General features: G+C 35.7%; 1 protein-coding gene across 1 annotated transcript in view; it reads left to right on the top strand.

Moving 5' to 3' along the window:
• The window catches only part of PDSS2 (prenyl (decaprenyl) diphosphate synthase, subunit 2), a 250,669-nt gene that overhangs the window by 162,945 nt on the left and 74,054 nt on the right, over nt 1–13,670 (top strand). Inside the window, exon 4 of the mRNA XM_012651232.1 lies at nt 6,148–6,222. Coding sequence (XP_012506686.1) covers nt 6,148–6,222 — 75 coding nt within the window. The remainder of the gene's footprint in view (nt 1–6,147; nt 6,223–13,670) is intronic.

Here is a 13,670-nt window from a genome sequence, read left to right as displayed (position 1 = left end):
GCTCCTTGGTGGTGTTTGAACCACAAACATCTTTATATATATTAATCGAATGAAGGAATTATGATTTAGACCTTTTTTGGTAGTGCCTTATAACTGTGGCCTATAAGCATTGTGGGAAAGAGTCTAAATTTGCGCTATACAACCAGATCCTGAAAATGCCATGACATATGAAGAAAGACAAAATAATCAAGAAACTATCCTTAGTACAGTGCCAGGCACATAGTAAGCTATCAGCAAACATTTATGGAATGAATGCACTAACCAATATAAAATTAAATCTCAACACAGCATATTCAAGCCATTTTCCTGAACTTGTGACCTATTTCTTTCAAGTTGTATCAGTTGTAATTTTATACTTTTGTTTAGTTCAGTGAATTTTCCTGAAACCTCTTTGACAAATGTTACCAGTAGTTAGTTTAGAAACCAATGTATCAGCTGTTCTAAATTAAAAATTAAGATTATCAATTTGCTTAGTTTTTGCTGCACCTGTCCTATTGGTAGTGCCATTTCTCTGTTCTACCCCCTTAGCCAGAAAGAACTTCCAGCTCAGTAGAACAGATTGCCATCCCTCCCACAAATAAGCAAGGCCTTACACATTTGGCAGCATTGAAAAAGCTCCTTTCAAAAAGCCGAGTTAGAAGCATCCTCCAGAACTCCTGTTAGTGGTGTGTTTATTTCAACAGACCTTTCATCATTGTCTCATTAAACCTGGTCTTTGTCTAGGAAATGGCTGGGAAGAAGTGGAGAGAGCTGTTCTTTCAGAGATTTCAGTGATGGCTTTATCAAAGCCACTCATTTATATTAATCAGCATGCAGAATAGAGCTCATCTGGGTAGTGTGTGGCCAGGTGGTGGGTGAGTAGATTCACCCTTCATTTGGCCACTGCTTCTGCGCCCTGTGTTCTTCAGAGGTCGCCTCTCCGCTGAGGCTGCCAGCCTGGAAGTGCTGGCTGAGCACTGGGGACTGAATCCACCTGGAATGAGATGGTTTGCTTAAACCCAGTTGGGAAATGATAATGTGCTTTACAAATGTTAGATGTTATTATTGGTCTCTATGGGAAGGTGCTACTCTTTAGTCCCTGTGTATCTAACCTTGATAATGTAAATCTTTCCACCGTTACATGCACCTCTCAAATGCTCTGTGCTTCATTTATATGAAGAGGAACTAAAGAGTGATGCTAACTGCTCTGGTTACCATTAGTAGCCTATTCAGCATCTTTTCTCTAAAAAAGTATTTTTCTGTAAGATGTTTTCACCAATAATAGTTTCTGTTGCCTAAAAAGAAATCTTGACAATATCCCTTCAAATGCCAAAGCTCTTTGAAAAAACCTGTTTAGGCTAACTCCATCTTTTGTTCCTCCCAAGATGTATATGCCAATTTGTTCTTCCTCAAGGGTGTTTTACCTTTGCTACTACTTCATGCATTGCTGTTTGGCGTGAAGGAAGGAGTGCGATAAATTTGTGTGTGATTAATGCCATCAGTACTGCAGATGCATGCGCACACGCAGTTTCCTTTGCTAGCAGCTGTTAAGAGTAGTAAAGGCTGAAGCGCTCCGTGTTCATCTGCCTCCTAAATAGAGTGATAGATGTTGTTTTGTCATTCCACACTGTAGTAAAAATCATCATTAAAATAACCTTTCAAGGACAAATTTTTGAGAGAATATTATAAATCGATAATGGCCTTGGCAGTTTTTATATACCAAGGAAATTAATTTATGCAGCAGCCTTTTAAAGTGAATTAAAATACACCTTTACTACCTTATTACGCCAACTCAGCTTATGCTGATTTGAGTTTTAATTGAGCCACATTAGTTTATAGTTACCATTTTCCCTAAAGATTTAGTTGCATTTTACTTTTAATGTAGGATAGGTGCTCCTTTGCTTAAACTAGAGTGGTCTGGTACACTAGTTAAGTATCTACAACTCTGTTGAGTCTATTCCATCTGTCAAATGCTGACAGTACTCCTGAATCCCATTATTGAGAGAGGCACAGCTTAACCTACACAGAATGCTTAACTCCACTTACTGGTCTTATTTTTGCTAGTCCAGAGACTATTGACTGATATATTCCGTAAATCAATTTGTGGACATAGCTTAGCTTGAAGCTTCTCTGAGACTGAAAACAAGGTATGCTTCCCCTCACCCCTCAGAAAAGTTGAAGAAAATTTTTTAAATTCAAAATTATCCAGAATCTATCACTTATACATTATTATTATGAATATTTTGTCTCTCCTTTTGGACTTTTCCCTCTGTATATAAAAACACTTAGATAGACCTCATTTTTGTTTTTAAAATTCCTATCATACCACTTCTGTTTTGTAACCAGCTTTTTTTCCTTACGAATATGTTACAGACATCTTTGTATAGCAATGTGAGGATTTTTTGGGTTGGTGTTTTTATCTTACCACCACCTACTCCTCTCAATGTCTATTTTTTATGATGAGAATTTATTATAGCTCAGGGCATAGTCATCACAACACCCTTTGCAAGAGTATTCGTCATAGATTTTCAGTTTTTAAAAAATCATTGAATTGTAGTTACCCTTGCCAAAAGATAAAGAATGAAGCAATTATATATTCCCCTGAGATTGCTGAAATTTCTCCTGTAAATTAACCATTTAAGAAATTCATTGCAAAGGTCAGTTATATCAAATCTGTAATTGGGTTAAGGTTCAGATGCACCTGGTTATTATCTATTCCTTATCTTTGATGAGAGCGTGGTGATTGAAGTAGGAGAGATCAACAATTTCCTTGAGAATAGAAATTGGATATACACTGTTCATTTACTTTCCTGTGTCTCTCCCAAAACAAGGGAGGTGGCAGCAGAAGCCAGCTCATAACACTGACGCTGTGAATGGTTGCCACTTCTGATTCACTGGCATCTAAGGTGTTATTCAGAAGATTGAAGGATAGTGTATGATTTGCTGTAGAGTCATATTTAAATGTATGACCCAAATTGAAGAGTATTTTTGCATTTGCATGTGTAGGTAAGCAATACTGCCATTCTCGGAATTGCCAGAAATGCAGAAATAAAGAAAGTTGTCTCTTATTTAGTTGCTCTCCAGATGGCTAAAGAAAACTATTTAATGTTGATTGTGACTGTTTTATCATCTGAAACAATGCTTCAGAATGCAGCAAGTCAGTGTTTCAGAGATCTTTGATTTTGGTTAAAATAACCTTTGCATGTGTTTCTGTTGTTGAACTAAAACATACTTTCTTCCAAAATATTTGGTCACACAATTTAAAAAAAAACACTGTAATCTTGTTTCTATACTATGCCCTTCGTCTACCCAAAACTTGTACCAAACCAGGCACTGTGGTGCATGCCTGTAGTCCCAGCTACTCGGGAGGCTGAGGCGGGAGGATTGCTTGAACCCACCCCGGAGTTCCAGCCTGCAGTGAGCTATGATTGAGCCACTGCACTGCAGCCTGGGCAGCACAGCAAGACCCTATCTCTAAAACAGACAAACAAAAACCCAGAACTCAGCAACATCACCTTTAATTGACCCAACTAGGACTTCTTTGCCAGCTGGTGTAGTGAGCTACCAGTCATAATGGTTTAAAAAATGAAAGTTGTTTCATTTTAATTCTAGGTATTAGAAGCAAAGGGGGATTGGATACAAAAAGTTTCACAAAGAAAGTAATCAGTAGAATTGAGATAGAGGGAAAGGTTCATGTGTAGACAACAGATAAAAGTGGATAGTATGAGCAAAGATTTTCCATCAAAGTTTATGATCAAGTAATTTCCAGGTTTACATGCCTAATTATAAATACTAATATTTGCATTTTTTAAAAGCTCAGAGTTGTGGAGCTGGAAGGGACCTAAAGGAATTATCTTTTGCAACTCCTCTCATTTTATAGTTGAAGAAAAACAAAGCTCAAGGCCAGATATATTTGTTGCCAGATTTGGGGCAAATCATTAATTTTACTGAGCTTGGTTTTCTCTCTTTCTTTTTTTTTTGAGACAGAGTCTTGCTCTTTTGCCCAGGCTAGAATGCCATGGCGTCAGTCTAGCTCACAGCAACCTCAAATTCCTGGGCTCAAGCAATCCTTCTGCCTCAGCCTTCTGAGTAGCTGGGACTACAGGCATGCACCACCACTCCTGGCTAATTTTTTCTATTTTTAGTAGAGATGGGGTCTCACTCTTGCTCAGGCTGGTCTCGAATTACTGAGCACAAGCAATCCTCCTGCCTTAGCCTCCCAGAGTGCTAGGATTACAGACATGCGCCACCGCACCCAGCCCCAAAGCTTTTTAATGGTTGTCATTGGCTGTGGAGGTGTATTACATTCAAGTAAGTAGAGCCATTTGTAAGTACAGGCCATTTATAAATTAGGAACTTGTAAGTACAGGTCTGCCTATATTTGTTAATTACATTAAGAGAAAAAGAGTCAGAGAACAAAATGTTTTTGTTGCTTCTGCCTGGTCTGGAATTTCAGGAAAGTAAAGGAACACTCTGGTTATCCAGAGCCAGATCCACTGTTCCTGCCATGATTTTGACATTTAGTGTCAGACTTTCTCTTTGTAAATCCCTCTTCACATTACCAGTGCTGGCCTCAGAGCTCAAACTGTTTCAAAACCATAACATTTCTTAGTGAGTGATTGATCTGTATTATGTGTCCAGCCATCAGGGGGATCTTGGGATGTTGCTTGTATAAACTGTAATCCAATCTGATACTGTGCATTTAGTTACAGTCTTTCATAGACCTATTGGTGATACTCAATCCTTCTGGATTTGGGAATAGAGCTTATCTGATACCTTCAGGGGAAAAAAATCCATTCATTTTTCTCTCTTCCCCACTTAAATAACTCAACACATCTGGTAACACTGTAGGATCATTGTCCTTCCAGTTCCTCTGCAGCTCATATTGCTACAATATTTCTTAAGTATTTGGTTACCTAAAGGACAATGTGATTTAAAAAAAAGAAAAAGACTTTGTATAGATCTTACAAATTAACCCATCTGCAGAGCTAGAAAAAAATATGCTTTTAATCAGCAAAATTTCCATATCAGCATCCCTGTGTGTGTTATGCAGTATAAATGTGGAGATAAATGCTCATGTGTTAAAATTTTAAAGCAAGTCTTTCTACAAATTAATGTAATTTGCCTCTAAGAAAATGTTTATTAAATCTAGGGTACCTGAGATTGAAGTATCTTGTTGTTTGGGTCTGTATCCTTTGGCTTAATAATGTCTTCAATTACAAGAATGATAAAAGCTGAAACAAAATCCTTTAATTCAATCAGAACTCAGCTAAATTTTAGGAAGGAAAGAGTGGAAATCTGATACAGGACTGCATAACATAGGAAGTTAAATATACAAGATATTAAGACTCGTAAGAGGCAGATGGGGTTGCCTTGAGGAATTCGTATTTGAAATGGCTGCATTAAACATTATCATAAACACCACTATTTTATCTTCTTGAATTAAGATGCTTTATGCAAACTACTCTAAATTGTACAATAGTTCCAAAGAGACTATTTACTGTTTTCTGCTTGTTTTATATTCTGTAACAAGTTCAAAGCTTTTGATTTTGCTTGATTTTTTTAAAAAATAGTCTGAGCCTTGAAAATAATACATGTTTTATGAATATGATTTTCAGTATTGCAGTTCAGTAAAAATTTTCAATGTTTATGCTATATTTGACCCAGGGGCCCTACAGCAAGTATATCCACAGTGCATTTTAAGTACAACAGAATGAGCACATTTGAAAAGTTAACCATTCTCTTGCTTTTGCTTTTCTTTCTGTATTAAGTATGAAAATTAGCATTGTAATGGCTCCCAGAATGGGGATACTGAAAAAGTATCCACCTGACAGAAATAAACATGCAGAAAATAAATTGAATTAAGATTACATTAGTTATCTGAAATTTAAGCTTATGTTCAAAATGGCTAATACTGGATTTTCATATATATGAAAGTTAAATGCTGTGCTTATAAGATTTTTTTTCAGCTTGAATTGTGACTAAAAAAAATGGGATCACAGCTTTAATACCTAGGTGGGCAGTGCCATTTGCCAGGATCTTTGCACACAGCCCCGTTTTTTCTAGCACAAATCCTGCTTTGCTACTAAGCCTTCTGAAGCATTCTGAGGTAAAAATGGGGATAAATTTTCAAATTCTTTCTTTTAATTTTTCTTCTTGCTTTTTTAGGTTGTGGAACTTCTAGCAAGTGCTCTTATGGACTTGGTACAAGGAGTATACCATGAAAATTCTACTTCAGCAAAGGTAAAGGATTTCAGAGTCATTATAAAATGTTAGGTTAAAAACCCTTGCAGCAACACTAGAATTGAACGGAAATGTCATTCTTGTTTTGTGTTTAAATTGTACATGACATTTTTTTTTTTTAGAGTAGTGTTTTGGCTACAAATTCATAGCCATACGCTTAGTACATAGCAGATTTAGCCAATTAAAACAACCTCTTATCCTCTGGCTGGATTCACAGTCTGTTCAATCTGCAGCAGCCCAGCAGACACCGGATGCTTCTGGCTAGCAAGTAGCGCTGTCACAGGCAGGCAAGGCAGGCTGAAGGAGCAGCTCCTGCCGAGGCAGCTGGGCCCACCCTTTCCCCAGAGGAAGGGGCTCTCCATGTCCCGGAAGAGTGGACTATGATCCCAAGAGGATGTCTGTTGAGGTGGTAGGGGAGGAAAGTATTTTATATCCAAGAGCCTGAATGTACTGCATTATTAGATTCTCTATGATAAGAAGTAGGATGGTTGCATAGTTGGATTATTTTGATTAATTTTATAGGTCTAGAATTAAGGTTTTTTGACTCATTTAGCAGGACATCTCAAGAAAGGTTAGGTTTTATTTCCTTAAAATGCAGTTATTTAATTTCAGTAGGATATTAGATGTGAAGTAATTGCTTCATTGACCACCACCATCATTTAACATGGTAGATACTATTATGAGGGACTCCTATCTTAGTGTTTCATTATTCTAACTTCTTTAGCAAGATTTCACTCACCGCAGATTAGAAAAAGTATGCATGTGTGCACACCTTAAGCTTTTTGACATTTTCATTTGAAAAAAAGAAAGACAAATTTTACTAGAAGTGAATCATAGGGCATGAGCAACTTAGATAAGAAATTTAAAACCTGAAAGTATAACCTAGGGACTCAGGATGGTTCAAAGAGCAGTTAGTAAAATATGAAGAATTATACCTTGGACATCTGCTAACATTTGGTTCAGGGAACCACATTTCCAAGGAGGCATGTCTAACCTCACCTAAGCAGCATATGGGTATGTGGGGACCTAACAGGATATATGACCACAGTGGACACTCTTTGTGGGATTTTTCAAATATGTGGTTCACTACTATAGCTGAAAATTAATATCAGATTATGAAATGGGTGACTTCTGGTCTAGGTCCACTCATAAAAAGTCACCTTGTATATATTGTTGATGAAGGTGATGATAGCTAAGCAAATAACACTAGAGTAAGTGATTTGCCTGTATTCATTTAATCTTCACGGAAATCCTGAGAGATAGGTACTACTGCTATCCCCATTTTACAGATGTGAAAACTGAGTTTTAGAAAAGATTAAGTAATTTTCCCAAGGTCACAAAACTTGTTACCTGGAATTTGAACTCAAGAGCCCTGGCACTTAACCCCTATTCTACTGTCTCTGTACCTTAATGAAGGCTGATTTGGTAGCATCCGTGTGCCATCCCTGAGATCCCACCATATGATGATTGCAGTGACCTGTTCTGGCAGTGGAGGCATTGTTTTCTTCTGGGATATTTCCAGGGTGTTCAACTTAGTTCCATATAGGATATTAATATTTTATAGTTAAATATCTGTTAATTTTTATGTGAAAGTGTTATTGTTGGTTTCAAGGTTCTTAATTTATCTACTCTTACCATTTGTCCACTATAATTAGATCAGTTCATTAATAATTTTGTGAACATTTATTAAGGACTTTCTCAATGTCAGGCAGACCTAACAGCAACAACCATAATAAATGCTTACATAACACTTTACAGTTTGCTTATATTTTCTTTGTACATAATCACCTATGAAAAGGGTGATAGTTGTTAGTATTCCCATTTTATAAAGGAAAAGCTTGAAATTCAGAGATGACAAATGGCAGGAAAGCCTAGTGTCTGAAAATCATTTTTTAATGTTTTAATGTTTTAATTTTTTAATCATTTCAAACGACAGTGTCATCTGAACCTAGGTTGTTTTTGACTCCGAATACCATGCTTTTTCTAATACTTTTAATGTTTCTTCCTGGGAAAGATAAAAAAAGGAAGCAGCAAAGTCTTTGAAGGACAATTGATAGTACTTAGCAAGCACCAATTGCTGACTTTCATTAGCTAATAAACTCTAATGAAGAGCATCTATGGCGATGCTTTGTTCATCTGTCCTCTTTCCTCACTACCTCCCCAAACATAGCTGTTTTTTAAGCAGCTAAATTTCTGAAGATAGTCAGACTATTTAAAGAGCTATTCTTTTTTAATAATGGAAATAAAAATGCATAGTTGAGCCACAACAGTGGGAGTGCTTCTTGTCTCCATTTGCGCCCAGGTCCGATTTTGGTTAACCACATTTCCCTTCCTAACCAGAAAAATTTTGGCTTCTTTTTTTTCCTGAGTGTTTTTGCCATTGCAATGGCTTTTCAGAATTTAGCATTTCAAACTTAGCTCAAGAATCACATCAGATGCAGAGAGCAACTGCCCCCACGTGGAGTGCCCACAAGGTTTTCATGTTCTGGCATGACTGGGAAGCAGCCACGAGTGGAGGTCATGTGGGGAGGGAGGCTGCCTCTGTGGATCTGTTGCACAACCTCTGTAGCCTTGGGCCAATTCAGTACACACAAAAAATTGCTTTGTGATTTAAAAGAAGCTGCAAACCATTTCATCTCTCTAGGGATAAGAGGATACAATAGCAGTCTTTATATATGGCGACTTAATGCAGCGATAGAGAATCTGGGTAGTAGGAAAATAGCTTTCTGTGAAGTAGCATATATGTGATAGAGCAGATGTATTAAAGCAAACGGAGGGGAATTGGAACTGGATACGGTAGAAATCACTTTCTCCGAAAGAAGTTTATAGATTAATTACCTAATTCTCCTTAAAGCTATGCAAATTTATATGACTTATATTATTAATGCTAATACTTAAGAACTGTAGGCAAATTGTGATCATGTAAACATACAAAGTAACTTAGGAAATTCATCCTTTGTTCTATCCATTGAAAACTATTTTTATTTTTGCATTTGCTAGTTTGTAAACCATTTCTTCCTTATAGTCAAAATTAGCCATTGTGTTTTCTTTAGTGTTTATAAGAAAATATTTCCCCTCCCTCTGTTTTTTTAATGTTAGCTAATTGAAGAAAGAGAAATGTTAATTAGAAAAAAATTGCATTTTAATGGTCATTTGCCATTCTAAGAGTTCCTCAGTTAAGCTCTGTTTTATACATTGTACTCATGTTACTCACTGTACTCACTAATTTTGACTTTGGATCCACAGACCTATATAGCTAAGATCTTTCAAACATAATTATATTATTATGATAACTTATTTTCTTATTAGAAAAGTAAACACATGTTTATTAAATAAAAATCGAAAAGACAGAAAAAGGTCAAGAGGAAAAGAAAAATGTTATATACCCATCCCCAGAAATGAATCGTGATTATACTTTAGAATTTTTTTTAGATTTTATTCTATATTTCTCTCAGTTTTGAGTTATTATTTTATGTAACATTTTATGTATTGATTTACTTCCCAGCATAATCATTTTTGTCATTTAAAGTCTCCAAATGTATAATTTTAATCACTATTTTATATTTCTTCACACTACTGTCCTCTAATTTACTGAACCATTCCACAATTTTTAGATACTTTGTTTCCATTTTTTACTAATTTAAACAATATTATGATAACCTCTTAGTGTTTATAACTTTCCTCCATTTCATACTATTTGCCAAAAAATATCTTGAAAATGAGTTTTTTTAATCAAACAGTAAGAATATTTTCAATATATCCCTGTGCAGAAAAGGATGACTATCCTTAGTAAAGCCTACTTACAAGATTGACCCTTAGCTGGCACCTGGGAAGCTGGATTTTAGGAGTGTTCCCACCACTCTCCGAGAGATAAGAATAGCTCACAGTGCCTGAACTGTTCGTGCAAACAATATGGTTTATACGGAACACCTGCTTTCCTTCCGAGAGTCTGGCATTTTGGTACGTGCCAGGCAGAGCTCTAAGTCTTCAGTGAATTTCCCTGGTAGACAACATTTCATACATGTTATCACAACTCATCAAAGGATTTAAACATGTCCTGTGTGACACTACTTATAGAGAGTTCTTGGAAACTTGCACCTGGTTTTCTCCTGACTTGATCCTAAGGGACTTTTTCCCTTTGGTGGTTTTGGTTTGTACCCTTTCACTGTTAAAAAAGGAAAAAGTCGTAGCTATGAGTTTGACTATTCCCTGAGTACCATGAGCCAATGCACATACTTCTTGCTGCGCCGTGAATAATAAAGTCCTTTGTCTTTGACCCAGGAGCCTCATGTCTTAAATGCTAGCGTCCACAAAATAGTAACAACTAACTTACTAGGTTGTATTAATATATAAGGTAAAATCAAATCCCAAACCCAACAGTTACACCCTTTAATACAATGTTGGAGTGGTAAGAATGGACATCCTTGCCTTGTTCCTGATGCTAGGAGGAAAATACTCAGTATTTCACCATTAATATGATATTAGCTGTAGGTTTTTAGTTTGGGGATTTTTGGTGGTGTTGAGCCTCTTGATTCATAAAGAAATTCCTTTATATTCTTTATTTCCTAAGAGATTTTATCAGGAATTAATGTTGGATTTTCAAAGGTTTTTTCCTGCAGCTATTGAGATGATCATATTTTTCTTTTTAGTTTTTTTCTCTTTTAGTTTCTTCTTTTGTATTCCATTACTATGTTGAATTAATTGATTGATTTTCAAATGTTAAGCTAGTCTTGCATTCCTGGAATAAATCTCAGTATATCATAATGCAGTCTGCTTTTTATATATTATTGGATTTGATATGCTAAAATTTTGTTTTTAGTATATCAAAGACAGTATCAAAACAATATCCCTCATCTTTGTTCAATGAAGGATATTGATGTTATTTTTTTTTCATTATGATGTCTTTGGTGGGTATCAAGGTAATGCTGGCCTCAGAATGAATTGGGAAGTATTTTTTCCTTTCCAATTTTACATAAAGAGTTTATATAAAATTAGTATTATTTTCAGGATCTATATCCTAGGGGAAAAAAATCAGTATTATTTCCTCTTTAGACATTTAGTAGATTCACCAGTGAAGCCATCTGGACCTTTCTTTGTGGGAAAGGTTTTTTGGATTTTTTTGTTTTGTTTTGTTTTGTTTTACTACAAATTTAATTGCTCTAATAGTTATCAAGCTGTTTAGGTTATGTGTATCTTCTTATATGAGCTTTGGTAGTTTATATTTTGCAAGAATGCATTTATTTCATCCAAATTGTCAAACTTATTGGCATAAAGTTTATAATATTCCATTGTTAATCAATTAATATCTGTAGAATTTGTTTTTTTATTTTTTTATTTTTGTTTCTTTTTTAAAGACAGAGTCTCTGTTGCCCATGCTAGAGTGCCATGGCATCAGCCTAGCTCACAGCAACCTCAAACTCCTGGGCTAAAGTGATCCTCCTGCCTCAGCCTCCCAAGTAATTGGGACTGCAGGTGTGCACTACCATGCCTGGCTAATTTTTTTTGTTTTTAGTAGAAACAAGGGTCTCCCTCTTGCTCATATTCAAACTCTTAATGTCAAATGATCTTCCCCACCTTGGCCTCCCAGAGTGCTAAGATTACAAGGGTAAGCCACCATGCCCCGCCTAGAATTTGTAATGATGTCGCCTGTTGCTAATTTGTGTCTTCTCTCTTTTTTCCCTAAAAATTTAACTTTATTGATTGATTGATTGATTGACAGGGTCTCACTCTGTCACCCGGGCTAGAATACCATGGCATCATCATAGCTCACAGCAACCTCAAACTCCTGGGCTCAAGTGATCCTCCTGCCTCAGCCTCCTGAGTAGCTGGGACCACAGGAGCATGCCAGGACACCCAGCTAATTTTTCTGTTTTTGGTAGAGACAGGGTTCTCTCTTGCTCAGGTTGGTCTTGAACTCCTGATCTCAAGCAATCCTCCCACCTTGGCCTCCGAGAGTGCTAGGATTATAGGCATCAGCCACAGTGCCCTGCCCACTCTGAATTTTATTATCTCTTTTGTTCTAATTACTTCGATTTTATTCCCTCTTCTTTTTTCTAGTTTCTTCAGTTGGAAGTTTAATTTTTGCCTAGTTTTTTAAGCTGAGATAATTAATTTGAAATTTTTTTTCTTTTCTAATACAGCATTTAGTTCAATGCATCTTCCTAAGTGCTGCTTAGTGGCATCTCACAAATTTTCATTATGTTGTTTTTTCATTTTCATTCAGTTCAGGCTACTTAATAATATTTCTTTTGACTTTTTTTCTTTGATTCATGGTTTAAAAGTTTGTTATTTCATTTTCAATTATTTAGGAGAATTTCCAGCTCTTTTTCTGTTATTGATTTATGATATCATTGTGGTCAGAAAACAAATTTTGTATGGTTTAAATTATTTTAAATGTATTATTATTAAGCCAGGGTTGTTCTATGACCCAAATATGATATATCTTAGTAAATATTTCATGTTCACTTAAAAAGAATATATATTCTGCTGCGCAGCACTCACTCTAGCCAGGGCAACAGAGTGAGACTGTCTCAAAAATAAATAAATAAAAAATAAAATATAAATATTAAAAAAAAAGAATATGTATTCTGCTGCTGTTCATGGAGTGTTCTGTAAATATTAAGTCATTTTGGTTGATAGTGTCATTAAAGCCTTCTATATTTATAATTATTTTCATTCTACTTGTTCTGTCAGTTACTGAGAGAAGGGTATTAAAGTCTATGACTGTAATTGTGGTTTTTCTATTTCACCTTACAGTTGTATCAGTTTTTCCTTCATGTATTTTGAAGCTCTGTTATTAGGCACATTAACCTTTAGGGTCATTATATTATCTTGATGATTTGATCCCTTTATCATTATTAACTGAACTTTTTTTATCCCTGACAATATTCTCTATAGTTTTTCTCTGATATCTACTTTATCTGATATTAATATAGCCACTCCAACTTTATTCTCATTAAAATGATCATGATATTTCTTTTTCATTCTTTTACTTTCTTTATATTTAAAATGGTTTCTTGTATGTGGCATTTAGTTGGATCTTGTTCTTTTATCGAATCTGACAATTTCTGCTTTTTAATTTGTATATTTAGATCATTTACATTTTATGTGTTTATTCATATGATTGGGTTTTTGTGGGTTTTTTGGGTTTTTTTGAGACATGGTCTCACCCTGTTGCCCAGGCTGGAGTGCCTTGACATGATCATAGCTCACTGCAGCCTCAAATTCCTGGGCTCAAGTGATCCTCCCACCTCAGCTTCCAAAGTAACTGGGATTACAGGTGCAGAGCCACTACACCCAGCTATGTGGTTGGGTGTAAATCTACCATCTTGTTGTTTTCTGCTTGTCCTATTTGTTCTTTCTTCTCTTTTCTTTTTTACCTTCTTTTGTTTCACCATTAATATGATGTTAGCTGTAGGTTTTTAGTTTGGGGATTTTTGGTGGTGTTG

Source organism: Propithecus coquereli, unplaced genomic scaffold (genome assembly GCF_000956105.1).
Source record: "Propithecus coquereli isolate 6110/MARCELLA unplaced genomic scaffold, Pcoq_1.0 Scaffold35, whole genome shotgun sequence".
NCBI lineage: Eukaryota > Metazoa > Chordata > Mammalia > Primates > Indriidae > Propithecus > Propithecus coquereli.
This window is presented reverse-complemented; position numbering and strand designations above follow the sequence as displayed.